Raw genomic sequence first — 19,970 nt, 5'->3', positions numbered from 1 at the left:
AACTTGAGTTACTATTTCTTTCACCTCTGATTAAAATGCATTGCTTTATTATAAACACACCTAATGTGTCAGAGGCACACAAAGTTGATCTTTAACTACTTTTGTGTATCAACCTTAAATTTAGATTTTGCAAAACAATGACTTTGGTGACTATTTAGGGCCAAGATGGGGGGATTCTTCAAAGATGAACTTCTATTCTGTTCTATTGTTAAGATAGTATAATTATGTTGCTTCCAAACGAATCTGGATTAATAGGTAAAGCTGTCTTGAAGGCTTACTGTCAGTGTGTTTGTGGTACTTGTGGATCAAATGCAGATTTAGCTTGGGAATATCCACCATGTATTTGTGTGGGAAGTGGCACACATTTTTGTTCCTTCTACAAACAAAGCCAACTGAATCATTTTCCAAACAATTCTCTTTGACAATTATGACATTTTGCCTCATAGACAGCGAATACAGTAGATTTAAATAAATGAGAATTCAACAACAGTGACAATACTTTTTTTTTTTCCCCCTTTAATGCAATCTTCTCTCAAAAACAGTCTTTCCAGTCCACGTCTTCAAATCACTTTCACGTTAAACTTTTCTGTGTCTAATATTAATGAGAAAACGGTGAGAAATCTTTAGTTTGCTTTGAGTAAAATGCTCTGGATACATCCATGTGACATTACAATGTGTTCAGCAGACAATCAAGCTGTCTACAGCCACCGGTCATTTAGTGGACGCTCGTGTCCAGGCTGTCTTACATTTTTGAACTTGAGCACATACATTTCATTTGTGGGATTATTATCCTTATTGTCATGCTTTACTCATAAAAGGAGCATTTTCAAATCAACATAGAGCCAGGCATCAAACAAAGGTTTCAAAAAATGGAGGAAGAAGGTGTTTCAGGTGGCCACTGAACTGCAACACATCGAGATGAATGGGTTTACGTTAAATTGATTTTTATGATGTTATTTTGATTGTAGTCCGGGGTAGTCGTATATATGCTCAGTTACATGACAAGTGGATTTTAAAAACAGTATGATGTCAAAAGAATAACTGGCTGTGGTTCATTAATCGTAATTTCAAGAATGAAGGATGCAGTCAACACACTTTTTCACATTATAAATGATTATATTCTGAAACCCATTAAGTTTATCAAACAATGTTTAAGAACATTATTTTTTTTTTCCACAAAGCGGTTGGCCTAAAAGTATGTATAACATCAAAAATAAATCCCACCTGAACACTGACACATTTTTGGCACATCATATTTCACATCCATCAACCCACTATACAGACACGCACACAAAGAGGTTTGAGGTGGTTGGAGTGGGGGTTTTTTTTACCAATCGAACAAGGCTGAAAGTTTATAGCTGAATTGGTGTATCAGAGTTTACTGCAGATAACATTTCGTAATGGAGGAGTGACGCTGAGGAAGGTGAAAGGAGACCTAGGTTTTGAAGCATAAGTCTGGTTGACATGGGGAAACCTATTAGAGGAGTTATTTTACTCCTTCAGAACAATTGGAATTAACAATAAAATAAACATTTGTCTGTGGAAGTGTATGACAAACTATTTTTCAGTGTCTTACCAAAGCATTCCCCTGATCATTCCCCCTCCCCCAAATGTTATCAAAATGTCTATACTCAGTCTTGTGTATGTGACACACACAAGTTGATCAGCAAGATGCTATATGTATTTTGTAAAAAAGAAAATGCATTTAGTTTACCCAAAATCTCTAAAATTGTATTTTAAATACTTATTTTGCTGTTCTAAAGAGAACTTTATACTGTTCTGACAAACATTGATTTCACCAGATCATGATTCAAAATGCATTCATTTAACCATCTCTATTTCATACCAACCAACCTTCATATCCTAAACCCTTGGCACATTGTCATTGATACAAATATACTGTACATACTGTTCTCAGTGGGGTTTTGTTTTTTTTCCTGCCATTTATACATTGTTAAAAAATATATAAAATATTAGGATACATTTTACAGTTACATTCAGGTTAAAAACACATGTTCAATGTTTCTCTTCAAATCTATTTACATATCTCTGCATGGTTACGAGTCGTCATTCAGCTGTCAACACAGGAGTGAGTGGGTGTCTCCTTTCAGTGAGAATGGTTATAGGAGCAAACAAATCATCATCTGAAATGTGGCATTTTAATTGCCAATTTGAGCTAATTTTTGGGGGATTTCTGTCTTCATAATCAAAATGTAGTTGTTTTTTTCATTTAGAGTATTTTTGAGGGACGTTTTTGCCTTTGACAATATATAGTCACGCTGCAGACAGGAAACAGAGAGAGAAAGACAGGGATGACCTAGAAACATTGCCGATGTTACATGGTCTTAGACCCCATTATGCACCTACAACTGCAGTTGTTTAGGCAATAACGAAAGAAATTTGAAGAAATATTGACATATTTATATTAAAAACTACACCACTTTATTTTTTACCAGTCAAAGCTGTGATGGGCATTTTTCACAATTGACATTTCATAGACCAAACTATTAATAGATGAATCCAGAGTGAAATTAATTGTAAGTTGCAGCCCAAGGCGCAAGTAATCTTGGTTACAAGTAGGTGATGGGAAAACAATCAAATCGTACATGGAAATGATATCATTTGGTGGTCCGTTTTATCAAATTGCCTTGCAGCACCATGAGTCATGATAAAACTGTTAAACATTATTTTAAGAGCAGTCAACCATGATTCATTTTCATTTAAAGAAAATCCACTTTTTTTAATTGCCAGAGAGTTGAAATAAACTCAATTGTCCCTAGCAGCACATCATACGTAAGGCAAAGATGTCCTTTACACCATTATCAACGTTCACTTTGACAACGTGGGAAACTGTAACAAAGTGGCTTTAAACATTCAACAGACCAGTTTGTTGGATCAGTCAAGGTTAGTGGAGTTGTAACGTCAAAGTGGAACCATGAACCCAGCAGCGTTGTGTCAAAGGATATCGAACACAGCGACATGACTCAGATCCAGTTAACTGAGGTGTCAACTCACTGATAGCTGGTGCAGTCCTGTGAGATAGTACGGTTTTTTTTGGTACTTGTTTTTATTAAATCCTGTAAAATATTGTCACTTACTTCTATCTTAATGCAAATCATCCATTTCTTGAAAGGAGATGTTGGGGCTGGCTTTATCATTATAAGCCAAGTTACTTAAAGTTTAGACAAATGTCAATCATCAATGATTACATGGCGCAAAGAAAATCCCACTTAACATTAAAATGCAACAGAGGAGATCCTTGAAACATATCAATGCTCAGGTGTCTTTTTACAAATGAGATCCATGTAGTAGAATAGGATATATGCTGCTGTCATGAGTTGATGAGTGAAAAACATTATTATGTCTGAAAACATTCCCCACGTGGATGTGCTTTGGGGTCAATTACTCTTTTATTGACTAGAAAGCATATCCATTCTGCTAAAAAATAAAATAAAAATGACTGACGACCCAAATACAACATTCATACAAAGTTACTGTAAGGCGTTCCTTCACCAGGTCATTCACCCCAGCTGAGTCTGCAGCTTCCTCTTCCCAAGCTTCAGCTCATCGGTCTGGTGTTTGCCAGCAAAAGAAAAATGTTCTTGAGATATCCGAGGTTTTCCTGTCAGAGACTTATGCTGCTCTGTCACACAAGTCTTTAAAACAGTTCTGGTGATGGCTTTGGTCTGTCCTGGAGCTAAGACTAGAAATGATACATACAGGAGAGCCATGTCTCTGAAAAGTCATTTGATTCATGCAAGACTGTACAGACTTTCAGTGAACTGTCCGAGCTTGACAGGACACGAGGTTTAGTTGCAGTCCTATCTGCAGGAGGAGCCCAACACGTTGCCCGTCGAGGGTGTGGTGGCGGTAGCGCTGTAATGGGGGTAGTTGTCGTTTGGCGGAGGGCTCGGGAGGATTGAGTTTCCGTTGGTTGGGGAGCAGCTGAGCTGGAGCCTCCGCAGGTACTCGGCGTGGACAGGTTTGTGGCTCTGCAGCACTTTGATGGCCTCGTCCACGGTGAACCACTCCCGCTTACGGCCTGCAGGGGGAGACAGAGCACAATGTATGAGTTGAAAGAAAGCTTTCATGTTGGGTTTTCCTTGTATCCCTAAATGTAGTGCAAGTAGACAGCCAGAACATACACATTGGTACACACCTACAAATGTGCAGACAATCATATAGTAGAACGTAGTGAATGTAGCAGGCTCTGGTTTACACTGACAGGTAGAGGATGCTCTCCACTGAGCACATAACAAATTAAGGCTGGATACTGGCGTCCAGGCTACTGACAGCTGTAATATACTGCAGCTCAGAAGCACTGCAGCTACGACCAGCGGCCTAGATTTATAGGCACCTGTTGTCACTGCATACCCCAATGCCCGTATAGTCTCCGTGCAGTACACTGGCCTTCTTGTAAATAAAAAAAACAGTCTACTGTAAAAGGTGAGCTAGTCATCGGCAGAGCAAGAAGAAAGACACGCACCATAGCGTCCGCAAACATTCAAGAGAAGGCGAAAGGAAACTGTACCTATGTTGACGGAGTCTTCCCAGGCCTCTAGTGTTTCTGTGACAGTCAACACATACACATATGTCCGGTGCTTCCGATCCTGGTTTTGCTTTAAAGATCAGAGACACAAAAACGGAATATTTAAAATGGTCATACACAACCATACATACATACATATCTCACTTGTCACAACTATTCTAAACAAAACTAGATATTACACAGAAATCATATATTGCATGCTAATGGCTTACAAAACTGCACTTTGTCGTGTATCTGTGTGATAAACTGCCTGAGTAAGACAAAGCCGCGAAAGCTTACCTCAAATACGCCGAGTAGACGTCCTAGCTTGCCCTTTACACCGGCCTGAGGAATAATTGAAGAAAAATCATTAGAATTATTTTTAGTGTGTACAGAACCAACAGACAGCAGAGGACATTTCTTTGTGTGGTTTTCTTAAGTCAGTCACAAAGATGAATAGAGGGTGGAAACATTAGAAAAGCAGTGTTCAACCACAGACTTTAATCTGTGTCAAAACGATGGGATGTGTATTATATTTCAATGTTTTAAAAGACTCCGGACTGAACTCCACTGTAACCTCCCAGGCTTTGATGTGATGTAGAAATGCTTGACAAGCACAGAAATGTTCAGAACTAAACTACAGAATAAATAATAAATAGGGGTGCACGATTCAGAAAATGTCACGATTCGATATTGATTTTTAGGCTCACGATTCAAAATCAGTTTGTTTCAAAAAAACGATTCACAGTATGTATATGTAGTATATATACATTCGCTATATATATATATATATATATATATATATATGAGAATTGATTTTTGGAATTCTATGAATCGATTTTGAATCAGTAGAGCTTGAATCGCAATTCGAATCGATTTTTTTGCACACCCCTAGTACCCAGACTGAGATATTTTTGCCTCACAGTTTCTTAAACTGACAGCCAAGCTACAATCGTTGTTTCTCTTAATAAAAGGTGTAATATTTATTACATGTCATTTAGCTTACGCTTTTATCCAAAGCTACATACAATTGCTATATATGTCAGAGGTTGCACAACTCTGGAGCAACTAGGGGTTAAGTGTCTTGCTCAGGGACACGTTGGTTGATGTATCGCAGTGGGAATCAAACCCAGATCTCCCACACCTAAGGCAGGTGTCATATCCACTGCACCATCACCACTGAATTTCACCACCACCAACTTTCTATATGGAACTATGTACTGATGTATTGAAGACAAAGAAGTCTTTAGGAAGGATTTACAGAAATTCTTTATAATTAGTATCATTATCAATCCCATTCGCCTGAAAAAGAAAAAAAACCTGGCACGAATCCTGAAAGAGTATTATTGCGGAAATGTAATTATGTCTCTTTCATAACAGTTGCTTTATTAATTCACAGGATTCCGATTACTGTCGAGACGATCCTTCCCCCTCTCCAGTTCCCTGCTCAGCATACTTCACAAGTGTCACTCTGTGCCACTGATGTGTCCAGCAGCGGGCTGCAGGGTCCATGAATGTCCAGGAATCCAGCGAGAAGCCAAGTTTAGACTGCTGACGTAGCTGAGAACACAAGGTTCTCAACCAGAGGGCCCTCTGGAATACCAGCAGACTCCTCAGTCACCCAGCTACCGACACCGTGGCCCTTCAAATATCTCGCCCTGCAGCAATCAACTCCACTAGTACTTGAGCGTGTTTTTTTTTTTTTTTTTACTGGAACTGCAGTGATGTGAGAGAGTTGATGCACAAATGTGTATTTAAGCATTTTAGCAGTATTTATAATGATTATGAAATATATGATATGACATGACCTTTCCCTATCCATTTTCCCTCACTAATGTTCCCTCCCCAGAATTTGCCAAGTCACTCTCAAATTATAAAAATAATAATTTTACTTTTTTGTCTCTACTTTTTTTTTTTTACTTTGCTTTATTGATATAAAGTATATGGGGCATATATACTTTATATCCCCTCCCCCCACAATAAACCATGTGTCTTGGTTAAAACTAAAGCAGAATGGGATGTTTTGGGGAATAGCCATAATATTTAGTATTCAGTGCACTAAAATAAAAAAAAGTGAGAATTATTCAGAAAATCCTGCAGTTTGATGCAGATGAAGACATGAAAGGGGAGAGAGGGGGGAATGACATTCAGCAAAGGGCTGCAGGTCGGAGTCGAACTCACAGCCACTGCGTCGAGGAGTAAACTTCTATATATGTGTGCCTGCTACAGGGAGATGGCTTTTTAACAACAGCAGCTATACCATCAATACATTTCCAAAGAGCAAATTGTTTACACTGCTGCTTGGACTACCTGTAACGGTATAATGGACATGTGGTCTTTGGATGTAGATGTTAAGATCAAACACAGTAAAAAGGGGCAATATTTTGGTTGGAAACTGTTCAACCATCTATGAAGCATGTGCTCATTTTTTTTTTTTTTCATTTTAAGATTATTTTTTCTGCCTATAATGGGTAGGACAGCTGAGATATGAAAGGGGAGAGAGAGGAGGGTAGACATGCAGGAAACTGTCACAGGTGGGACTCTTGACACTTGACCTTCTGCGTTGAGGAATAAACCTCTACATATGTGCGCCCGCTCTACCAACTGAGCTAACCCGGGCCACTGCATGTGCTCATTTTACGATTGCACAAAAAGGATCTCACTTTGGGGTCAAGAAACAAATGTAATTCTTAGGCCTATTCACCTCCTCAAACACCTCTCGCACGGCTGCCCCGCATGGCTCCTCCTCTGGCTCCATCCCACCTCCGGGGACGATCCACTGCTCCGGGTGCCGACTGCTGCTGACCAACAGAACCTATAAGAAAAAGCACAAGTTTTAATAATTGTATAACACATTATTTTTACTGTGAAATAAGGTATGTGTGTCTCCATACGCCCCTAGACACAGATAAACATGTCACATCAAGGGGAAGTGCCTGTAGTTCCGTTGGTGCATTTAGTTACACATTGAAACTTAGGACTGGGCTTGACCCATGACCCTTTTGACTCTAGTCTAAAGGGCAGACGGCTGATGATAGGTGCTGCCTCGGCTATTTATTCTCTGTTGCTGCCTACAGAAACCTAAATCCACCACAGCCTTCAAAGCTTTAAATATTGAATCCTGACATGGTATGAATGGTCTTCTGAGTGAAACAAACTCATGGAATATATATATGGCAAAATGAGAATGATCCACACTCAAAAACTGTACTTAACTGTACTACTCCTTTCAAATTTCAACTGGTAATTCCAATTATTGTAAAATATCACCTGGGTAATAGAGTGAGCTACGGTACCTTCTTTTTTACTCAAACTACTAACTAGAACAAACTGAGGATTTTTGGGGACCTTAGCATGTACGTATCAGTTCCATTTTTCGGTGAAAAACATTCTCCTGTTTTCATCAACTATTTTTGGTTTATTCTATCTCAGAGGCTCTAAGTATCTGTCTGTTTTGTCAATAACATTTTCGGGTATTTTTCCAGAAGTGTGATGAAGCTCAATCAAAGCCAGTGCTGCATTGTGTGAAGCATTCCAAGCTCAACATGACCCCAGCAAACAATGCGTGTAAACCAAGCATGAGCCACTCAAACTCTGTCAGTGCTCCCCTAAGCGGCGTGCAGGCCTTGAATTACACTACAGTTGCAGTGTACACTGATATGCACAGATCAGATGTGCCTGTGTCTGCAGTTTGTGGAAGTATTCATGTAGCTACCACAACATACACAAGCGCATCTGCTGTAAACATTATTACATTTGCATGGAGCAATTAGCTCATTATTAAGACACCGTCTGTGACAGGACACGTCGTAATAATATTAACAGCCGATTCAGGTTGTCAGTGTTCAATTATTTGTGATTTAACTGCATTTTATGAATCAGTGAGTGTAAATATACATGCATTCAAAAGAGAAAAGTGTGTTAAGCAGCTTGTACAACGTATGGTTACATTTACCTCTGCCAGCCATCTGATCACCATATCCACTTATCTGCCAGAGGAGTCATTCTGTGACTTAATCTCAGCTTTTGTATATCTTCCCTTATGCTCTCTAATGGGATTGTGGCTGCAGCTACTAGAGGCCTTCTGAAGCTCTTCTAAGGGGCTTTGACAGTGAGCGCTGTCTGCTGCTGCCTTTCTTATGTGCCCATTCGGCCAACTCAGCAACTTGCTTCTTCCCAGACAATGTACTGTATATTATAGGATGAAGGGCAGTGGGGTATACGAATGCCAAGCGTGACGATGTGGATTTAGTGCTCAGTAAATATTTCCTGTAGATGAAAAGGTTCAAGAAAACCCCACAACAGGTGTTTGTCACATTCAACAGGTGTATGCCTTATATAGTGTACAGTAAGTGATGTGTGTTAGAGGAAGGGGCATTGACACTAATAGTTTTAAACATTGCTGGTGCAGAACATGACATCTTCTTAGTAAAGTGCAGACTGTAAAAAATGTGCAAAGTTGAACCTCGTAACTTGCTTGAGTGAGCTTTTTGATGAAAAGGCTGGCCTTTGCCAGTGAGGTGAGCTAAAACAAAAACATTTGTCCTTTAAAATCACAATCTGAGAAAGGGGCACTGAATTCAACTTAGAAAAAACATAAGAATGTGTGTCGTATGCAGTAAGGGTCGATTTGTCCTCCTTTTGAACATGAATGTTACCTGCCGGAAGTCTGATTTCATATGGGCTAATATTGTGCTATGTACTTCCATGCCGGATGGGTTATTTCAGTGGTATGACATAATAAAACATTCATTATTTATGTTTTGTGTGTGTTTGAGATCTCAGAGCACTCCAACCCGCTGCCCTCTGATTGTGTGCGTCTGTGTGTTGGGCTGCAGCCAACGAGGCTTAAAAGGGACATCACTGGAATCAACGTGTCCTAAGTCAAAAGTGTGAAATGTATACAAAACAAAAGCCACAGACAGGGCAGCGAGAACAAAGCAGATTTCTGCTCTGGTTGTTCCATTTTTATCCTGTCATTGTTGCCCTTCATCCATCCATCCTCAGAATACGGCGCAGGCTACATTTAGTTTTAATGAATTGAGGAATGTAGAGCACCCAATCGACATATTACAAACTCTGTATAATTAAGAATTTGTTTCTTCACATGTGCTTCTGAGATGAATACAGCTTCTGAGATGAATACAGCTACACGTTCATAAAAGGGAGCAGCAGGGGTTTGGTGTCGCCTTTAAGCTTTGCAAAAGGACACAGTCAGACGAGACATTTGTCATCACACCAAAATCAAGCCTGCAAGCTTCTACTCATCTCTCATACTAATCTACTAGAGTTACCTATTTGAACTTGTTATTCATTGTGTGTGTGTGTGTGTGTGTGTGTGTGTATATATAGAGTTTTTTTAATCAAAATTGTAGTCAAATGAGTAAAGCTACAAATCTTTCCAAGTAACCTTGGTTGGGAATCACTGACCGACACATAATATATACCCAGAGCTTTACTCTTTCGGACCTTTCCTATAACTTTTGACTTTTTAACTGAAGAGCAACATTGCGGTAAACTTCATAGGCAACAGTTAAATGTGTGATGAAAAACCCAAACAAAATAACTCACACCGTCATGATACACAGGTCAAGGGTCAGCTGGCAGCTGAACGGAGTACAGGAAACCCACTTATATTTGGAAACAGGGGCAGGGTGAAGGAGAAAAAGGGGTTGGGTACATTTTAAGGGAACATGCAGTAAATCTTTCCTCTGGGTAATGAAAAACACTGTGGACTAATGTCAGAACTCATGTGGCGTTACCTAACCGTTCTCTAGTGTCACATTACCAGACCTTCCTCCACAGCGCTGCAGAGGAAGGTCTGGCTAGTCCACACAGCATTCCGGGATAAGAGAAAAACCAATCACAATCGTCATGGGTGGCGCTAACCCCCGGACATAATGACTCTGCAAAATAGCCTCGGGAAGGAACTTGTGTACGTTCAAAAGTTGTTTTAGTAGTGTAACAAAAAACTCAGATTGGACAGATAGTCTAGCTAGCTGTCTGGATTTACCCTGCAGAGATCTGAGGAGCAGTTAACCATGGTCCTCATAAATCCACCGGAGTTCAGAATGAAGAACATAAAGAAAACGGAAGGTAGCGGACATCCGGCCGTAATAGAGGGACATCTGGCAGAATTTCCGGCAGCACCTGAACAATCCCGGAAGTGGAACGTCGTCAATACAGATTACCCTTTCTCTATTCCATAAATCAATCAAACAATGGAAGTTTCAACTCCTGGATGATGACATGCCACAAGTAAAGTACTTCTGTATCTGACTTAGAAAATTCTTAGTCATTCTTAACTCAATATCTCAATTTGAGATATCAGAACCACCATTGGTAGTAAAACAGAGGCTGTGACAGTGAGTCCTCTGGCATGGCCTCACGCAGGGCTAGCAAGCAGGGATATTCTGGATATGATGAGAATGATGGAAAGTCTAAAGACACTAAGTACACAAATGCAGGGGCAGAATCAATAGTGCTAAGACAGTAATATAGTCGCAACATTATACAGGTATCAACAAATAAGAGAGCAGTCGTAAATAGGGACTGTCTGAGACAAACCGCACAAGATAATACCTACATTTCTGACTTTCTGCTGAAGCATCCAATCACACCGATAACCTCCACCTCCCATTCCCAGTAAGACATTATTTACAATCTGCTGCAGTACCTTCAATATGTAGCCTCTGGGTCATCAATTCATAAACATTGTGGTTACTGCTAGAACTGTTGTCTCCATCAGATCATTTCTCTCACTAAATAATGCATGAAGTCATGGCATTATATTAAGTTTATTTTAATAAAGCCTCAACACTGCCAAGCACAGTATGGAACACATTAGGTTGCGCCTACATCATGAAACAAACATTTGAAATGGTACAAGTTAAGATTGACAACAGTTAACTTAAAAGACTCTTAGAGCATGAGGAAACAAGCTGCAAAAACAACACGGACATATCATCACTTTTTAAGTTGATATGGTGAACAGTTGCTTATTTACACATCCAGCAGATATGAAGAAACATTAGCGTTCATTTGGAGTCTTGTTTCTGTCCACCTGACTAATGTGAGACCATTATTCACTCTCCTTTTAGCACCATTTTAGTCTCCACCAACTCCCAAAGGGAAGTTTCTGGCTCTTCAGTTGCTAAGTGCTCCACTATGTTTGCCTGCTAGTCGCTGACTCTTTTTGATAAAAACAGCTACCTGCTGCTGGAAACAACACTAATAAGAATGGTGAACAAAAGCAGTAAATTTGCAGGTCATAAAACCAAAACAATTAGTCGTTACCAGATCTGAGGGGAATTGCATAGTCATTTGGTAAGTCATAGTCAATCTATCGTTAATATAAAAATATTAATTACAGCAGCTTTAAAGCTTTACTTTTTTTTTTTTTTTTTTTTTAACTGCATTCTGATTATTTCGGTGCAGTAACCAGGTGAGAAAGTTGTGACACTTTCACAGAAACACACCCGCACATTTGTGGCTTTCACCGTGAGCTTCACAATATCCAATCATAATAACTTTAGATCTCTAAAAACATTAAGCTGGGATAAATCTTTGGTTTACTTGTATACATTTGAATCAACTGTATGAATGAGTAGACTTCATTTAATCTTTCAGAAAATCTAGGACTTCTTATTTAACTATGGGTTTCTACAACCTACCACTACACTATTATGACGTAAAACAATTAAAGTAGCTCTCTTGGCACACAGTCCACAAGCAACTCACATGTTGTGAAACCCAGGTTTTCTCCTCAGCTATCACTGACGCTCTGTAATGTCAGGTTCCTGTTTTCCCCTGTTGGGAGTTTCAATGTTGTAGTACCTCACCCTCAGGGCTCAGCTTTCTCCTATCCTCTCCAAAAACAAAAACAGTCCAACAACAAGTATTGCTCTTATTTCCCTACAGTTGGGTCTCCTGTGTCTAGGAACAGATTGTATATGTATAGGCATGCTTTTAAGGAAAATATTGATGACACAAAGCCCCATATCTCAAGCTCCTTTAGACAGAAAATTTACATTGTTGGCAACAAAAATCATAATCAGATCACCAGACTGGTTCTAATACTTAAAGCAGTGCCGTATATGCGATTGCATGATCAGACATGCCTGTCAAAGCTAGAAAATCCTGAAGGTGATGGTCACACCTATACTCTTATGTTGTCACAATGTTCTCTGACTGACAAGTCATAAGAATCAGTGTACAAACAAATTCTGAGCAAAATGAAGCATGAGTGCAGCAGTACAGTTACAAAGGTGTGTGTGTGTGTGTGTGTGTGTGTGTGTGTGTGTGTTTTCGGACTCACTTCGACCAACCCTTTCTTAATTCCCATTTTATTTATTTAGTTCATTTTCTGCAGTTTTTGTACCGTTTGATTAGCCATCTGTATTTGATATGGGTCACTGTTTTTATGTTTGCGTAGGCCTATGCTGTATGTTAAATATCGTATGTCCAAATGATAATTTTAGCTATTGTAATAGTCTATTCTCTTAGGAGTATCACTGCTAATATATTTTTAATTAGGTTTGGGGTGGAAAACACTTGGTATGGAAATCCGCTTTGAAGTTCAATATACTGTATTGCATATCACCGAGAAAAGACAACAACAATTTAACTCTGCCACCCCATATTCATTATTTACATGGCGAGGGCCCCTTTAAATCCTCAGCCACATAATTGCTACGCAGCTGACCGCTCAAGGCCGGCGAGATGCACCATAATCATGAATGGACACTGCTGTCATGGATGCTTACCCTGTCGTGATATTAAATCTGGTGAAGTGACGCGACATTTGATAGATACATTTAATAATAGACTTCTGGCCTTATGCCCTTATCTTCTCACTTAACACACGCCGATGTTGCGTTAAACCCGCTATCGAAGGAACCTTGAAACGGAGCTCCTCGCCCCCTATGTTAGCTACCTCAAGCTAACAAGAAGAAAACCGGAAGTTGAGCGAATACGTCTTCGAAATAAGAGTTTTGCTTTAATTCAATGCTGTTTCGAATGGGGTTCTTGATTAGTTTTTTTTATTTTGAAAGTCATAACCGTTAGTAGTTTGTTATTAATAGAAGCTACGTTGACAAGTGCCTTTTTCCCTCTTTCTCTACGAGCTCCTCAAACTAGCCTAAACTGGATGGCCCAAGGCGCATCACCAGCAACAGCAGCAGCAGCACGGAAACACAAACCAAAACAGTGGCATTGTGAGAGACAGAAAACAGTGTAAACGCAGGTACACCTAGAAGGAGACGGTAACATCAAAACCCATGTGTTTCATTACAGACCATTGTCATTTTGTAGTCATAATCCCCGCTGTGCTGTTTGAATGACTGAGTGCAGACGGGGGATGACTAGGCCACAAAGTCAAACACAGCCCCTGGATATTGTTCGTGTGGTCCAGTCACACATACTGCGGAACCTCTTACCTCTTCTTCACGTTCATTCTTGAAGCACAGACATGCTGCTCGTTTCTTGAAGCCCTCGCCATCGTATGTCCTGGTCTGGTTCGGTTTGAGCTTCATTATTGGTTTATTCTGCCTCCTTTAGATAAAACCGGCAAAAACAGAGGGAAGAGGGTCCAACGAGTTAACAGCAGAGCCGCCGCATCGCTGCTGCTCTCTGCATCCGTGGTCCGAGCTGGTCAGTAAGGAGGAGGGAGGGGGTTGTTGGAGAGATCCCAAGGTACCAGTCAGACTATCCTGGATTATTTTTTTCCTAATACAATCAGTGAAAGACACAAGCAGGTCAAGGCTCCAGCTGCTCTCTGTGATTTCCAGTCGGCAGTGCGTGTGCAGCCCCGCAGGCAGAGCTCTTATGTAGACTACAGCCTACACAGCACAGCCCTCCTCTGGATCCATTTGCGCATGGCCGCTGACTCAGTACAATGAACAGGCAGACGGGAGTTTAGTTAGACAGATCACTCCTCTGAGGCAGGAATGAGCTCATTGGTTGAGTTGGTCTCAGTGGGTGGAGCTACACTTCTGCTCAAAACAGTCATAAACAAATGCGTAATTTGTGCTGTTCTCCCCCAGACTGGTGCCGTACAGCATGGGACAAGTTGTCCTGTTTCAGAGTGTGCTTTTATTCAGGACTGATCAGGGCTTGGTGAAATATCTACAATAACAAGCCATGACACAAAATACAGTGGCAAGAAAAAGTATGTGAACCTTTTGGAATTTCATTGTTTTCTGAATAAATTTGTCATAAAATGTGATCTGATCTTCATCTAAGTCAAGGGTATTGACAAACAATGTGTCTAAAATAATAACACAAACAAATTCTGAACCTTTCATGTCTTTATTGAACACACTCATTCAACATTCAAAATGGCAGTGGAAAAAGTAAGTGAACCCTTAGAATTCATAACTGGTTGACCCCCCCTTGGCAGCAGTAACCTCAACCAGGCACTTCCTGTAGCTGTGGATCAGACCTGCACATCGTTGAGGAGGAATCTTAGCCCATTCTTCCTGGCAGACCTACTTTAGCTCTGTCATATTCTTTGGACGTCTCATGTGTATGGCCCTCTTCAAGTCAATCCATAGCATCTCTATTGGGTTGAGGTCTGGGCTCTGACGTGGCCACTCAAAAAGGCAGATTTTATTTTTCTGAAGCCATTCTGTTGTGGACTTGCTCCGGTGTTTTGGGTCGTTGTCCTGTTGCATCACCCACCTTCTACACAGTTTTAGCTGACGTACAGACATTCTCATATTATCCTGAAGAATTGTCTGATATACTTGGGAATTCATCTTCCCCTCAATGATTCCAAGCTGACCAGGCCCTGATGCAGCAAAGCAGGCCCAAATCATCATGTTTCCTCCACCATACTTTACGGTTGGGATGATGTTTTCATGATGATATGCCGTGCTGTTTCTACACCAGATGTAGTGCTGCTGTGTGGTATTTCCAAATAGTTCAATCTTAGTTTCATCAGTCCACAAAACATTTTGCCAATACCGCTGTGGAGTGTCAATGTGCTCTTTTGCAAACTTTAGGCGTGCAGCAATGTTCTTTTTAGTAAGCAGTGGTTTCCTTCGTGGTGTCCTGCCGTAGATACCCTGCTTGTTCAATGTTTTACGTATTGTAGAATCATGAACAGAGATGTTAGCCAGTTCCAATGATGCCTTCAAATCTTTGGCTGTCATTCAGGAATCGAGATTGTTTCTTGACCTCATTGATGAGTCTTCGTTGTGCTCTTGGTGTAATTTTGACTGGGTGCCCACTTCACTCCAAAGTGTCTCCATTTGTTGATTGTTTGCCTAACTGTAGACTGGTGAATTTCTAAAGTCTTTGAAATAACTTTGTAACCCTTGCCAGCTTTATGTAAATCAACAATTCTTGAGCTAATAACAAATAAAACCAGCCCTGTTATAAACTTATGTATTTGTCATGATGCAGTCAGCCCATGACTTTTTTTATTGCACTTTTATGGGAGATTATTTTTGGGAGCTCCGTGTTCCACCTGTTCCAAACACACGTAATGGTACATTGTGACTCCTTTTATTTGCTATAGGAAAGCTATAATGTTACATCAAGTGTTTGTTTATTTAATAACTTAAGTCCACTGGTTCCTTAAACTGAGCACTACAATGTTACTTGTAACACCTCCTAGATTCTAGTTTTTGGTAAAATTGCACATATTACAAGTGAAATAGTTCATGGGATAGTTAGATCACTCAGCGACTCCCATAACTTAGGTCATATTCTGAGTGTGTCAGATCCGTGTGGGAAAAAAGTATTTACAACATCATGTTCAAAGGTGATTTGACTACAACATTTTGAGTTTTGTGTAAATTTGGTGTTTTAACTTAGGGTCAGAGGTCACCGTGTTGTAATACAGTCTGTTTCAGAGGGAGTTGTCACTGTGAATAAGCACCACTCCTAACTGCTCCCTCTCACTAAACACAATAGAGTAAAATCTGTCTCAATTTCTAGCCAATCCCTTGTTGTCACTGAGTTCATGTGAAAGTTAATGAATTAATAAAGTCAATAAAGTTGACTTGACTTGATCATGCCATCCCTTCCCTCCATGATTACTCCACAGGTGGGTGGTTTTAGAAACTGTAATTGCATTATGAGCATCTGCAACTTATTAACTGATGAAATGTATTCATTGTTTCAATTATTTAATTCGTATGAATGGCGTGGGATACAGTGGATAATCAATTGACAGTAGAGTACTCTGTTCCTTATCCCTCAGTTCACCTTTGATCTGCAGGCTGAGGAGGATCCACATGTTGTAACTCCACAGATAACACCAGCCAATTCTCAGGAGACAAAGATCGACCAAAGAATGAGACTGATCAAAGTGGGTCAAAGAGTGAGACAATCCACTTGTTTGAGAAGATAATCAAGTGTTGCTGCTAGTGATTCTTTGTCTTATCTGACTGCCTTTCAACAACTTTAAGTGGATTGCCACAAAAAAAAGATGACAACATTTGCACACTCATCTACTTTGAACCAAATTTATTTTCTAAGCATTCCATCAGTAAGAGCATGAGAGATACGCACAGAGCACAGTCTCTCACATAGAGGAAGGTCATCAATTAACAATCAACACAGGTGAGGAGCTAGATTACAACACACCCAAGAAGGACAACACTGAGCGTACGAGTCAACAAGTCCTCCAAACCATATGACGACATCGTTCATGCCTACCCTCTAATACGAAGAGCGTTTTACAAATTAGCTCCGAGCGGTGGCAGGACAAACAACTCACAGGAGCGTTTTCCAACCTCATACCTAAACCAGAGAGTTTTAAACATGTCAGTAACGTTGTGAAGCAGTTGCAGTTTGGCTACGATTAGGTACAAAAACTACTTAGTTAAGTTTAGAAAAAAGATTGTGGTTTGGGTTAAAATACAGTACATTTGTTATTTTTCTTTCGTGAAATTTTGGGGCTCTTATACTTTGTCACCTTGCATCCTACTTTGCTTCTGTCTATGGCCACTATATACTGTACGTAAATATGCGTCATAATTGCTGCTTGAACAAACGACTTATAGTAGCATTTGTTGTGTATATTAATCTCAGTGTTGATCAGAAATAATAGCTTTCAAAAACAAAGCGATACAGAACATAGCATATCACCCAGAGGCTCGATGGTGTTTTAAGCCCCCAACGTCTCCTTCCAGGCAGTGCTGCGACCGTTGACTTCAAGGCACCTAACCTTAACCCTAACCATAACCATTGCCTAATCTTAGCGCCTTCCAGGCAGCGTTGCCTGGAAGGAGACGTTGGGTGATTAAAACACCGATAAACCACCCAGAGACAAAACATACAAGTTTAAAAATGCCCAAAACACAAATGTTAAGCAAAATGGTAATGCAAAACCATAGGCCGAATAACATAAACCAATGCAGAACGACCTGGTAAAAACTTGCATATCAAAGATGGATTGCCATGAAATTTTGGACAGACATTTAAGTTCCCCAGAGGATGAATCCTATCGTGATCCCCTGACTTTTCCTCTAGCGCCGCCACGTGTTTCACATTTGTCTTTCACATTTGTATTTTTTACTGAAATAGCTCAACAGCTATTGGACATTCATGCCCCCCTCAGGATGAATTGTAATAACTTCGGTGATCCCTTAACTTCTTAGGTTTCATTATCAGGTCAAAACTGCATAAAAAAAGGTCTCCACATGTTGATCCCAAGAATTCCTTTCCCCCCACATATTCCCCGCAGGTTGCACACATATCTTGAGTGAATGGTGGAGATAATTGCTTACCAGATAACCCAGAAAGTCCTCAGGGTTGATGAAAAAATCTCTACATACACAAGTCATGTTATCATTTCAATAAATGTGATGGAAATACAATAAGCCTGCAGGTCAGCGTGTTACTGAAAGCCATACAGCATCATCAAAATAAAGAAAATATAGTAATCAAGTTAAAAATACATCAAATGACAGATTACTTATAAAGACATACACACGAACAAAACATCCACATGATGTATACAACTGATAAACATGTGGATAATAGATCAGGTAACTATATATTTGATGGATTAAGAGGTAATAATGTAAGTCCAAAAAGGATAAGTCTGATTATATAAATGAGTCTGAACATTTTGGAGGATTATTACAGGATTAGTAAAATTTTTAGAGGATTGTAGTTTGTATCAATGCTATCAGGGTTAGGGAGACATTTTAATAAAATTAATGTATTTATAGAATTGTAATGGCGTTTGCATATAATATATGATGGTAAGTAATTTATAAAAGACTAAAATTAGAATCTTGCTCCCACATAACAACAGATGCTCAGTCATGTTATCATCTTAATAATGTCATCAGTCACCTCAGAGGAAAGTAAATCTTTTTGTCATCATGCTACTTGGAGTGGTTTATCATCATCGTCTTGCATAGCAAAGGAAGGCAATTAAAAGGGTCCCCTTTTAGCCAAGGTGTGCAGTGGGTGGAAGGCTCCACTTTCTCCTGGCTCGCATTGAGACAGAAGAAGGAACGAAGGAGCCAGAACTGAACGGGTGCATGTTCTCACTTTATCAGAAATGTCAGATGACATCTGCCCTCTGACATAAGGATGATCTTAAATTACATTCTAACACACACAAGCACAAATATGACAGAGATTGTACATGTACACATGTAGTTACACTGTGTAGTTATACTATATATATATATATATATATATATATATATATATATATATATATATATATATATATATATATATATCATTCTATGTGAATCTTGCTGTTCTGAGATTGTACCTTCATGGTTTAATGCACTTTTTGGAAGTCGCTTTGGATAAAAGTGTCAGCTAAATGAAATTAATGTAATATACACATGCATAAACTCTGACACATGGAGTTTAATCTCTTCATTTGTCTGTGTTTCACTCAGTATTTGTAGCCAACTCCAATCACACATAAAAAAATCCTGAGCTGATTAGCTCACATAAATCTCTTCCTTGACCTCAGCTTCGAGCTTTTAGACGTGATGTGAGGGAAAGGCTTGTTGCCAGACGGGGAAAATTAGAGCCACAAAAAGCTGTAATGCTTTCTAACACAAAAGATATTAAAGTTGGGATCAAGACACGATGACGAGGCATCATTTATTCACTCCTAAATTTAGTGCATGGATAATCATGCAGTAGCTATCATGCTATTTTTAGATTGGGACATCTGCTTCCCTGTAATGTCTCCGTTATTAGACACTTCAGCTTAAAACTAAGCTTTAGTAAACTCAGCCTTCCTTTATATATCTACTATGACGAACACAGATAGGACAGTTGTTTGCAGGTGCTCAGGGTGAGGTGAATGTTCTCATGGAATGGCGCTCATCCAATGATGAAGTGAGCTCCTGACAGCTGGTCAAGGTTGCTAAGATGGATGTGAGCTGCAGTCACTGTTGAATAATAGAGCCTGAGACACCTCTGGTAATGGATCTATGCCTTCCACTAATGT

General features: G+C 39.7%; 1 protein-coding gene across 1 annotated transcript; it reads right to left on the bottom strand.

Moving 5' to 3' along the window:
- Positions 1 to 490: 490 nt before the first annotated feature.
- On the bottom strand, positions 491 to 14,429 carry nudt4b (nudix (nucleoside diphosphate linked moiety X)-type motif 4b). Its single transcript, XM_078243166.1, has 5 exons — positions 13,966 to 14,429; positions 7,233 to 7,343; positions 4,829 to 4,873; positions 4,532 to 4,619; positions 491 to 4,042 (listed from the first exon to the last, which is right to left on the bottom strand). Exons 1-5 carry the CDS (start codon positions 14,059 to 14,061, stop codon positions 3,822 to 3,824), a joined length of 561 nt encoding a protein of 186 aa, XP_078099292.1. The 5' UTR covers positions 14,062 to 14,429; the 3' UTR covers positions 491 to 3,821.
- Between the last annotated feature and the right edge of the window lie 5,541 nt (positions 14,430 to 19,970).

The sequence above is a fragment of the Sander vitreus genome, chromosome 23, assembly GCF_031162955.1.
Source record: "Sander vitreus isolate 19-12246 chromosome 23, sanVit1, whole genome shotgun sequence".
In the NCBI taxonomy this organism is placed as follows: domain Eukaryota; kingdom Metazoa; phylum Chordata; class Actinopteri; order Perciformes; family Percidae; genus Sander; species Sander vitreus.
The sequence above is the reverse complement of the archived record's forward strand: the minus strand, read 5'-3'. Positions and strand labels throughout refer to the sequence as shown.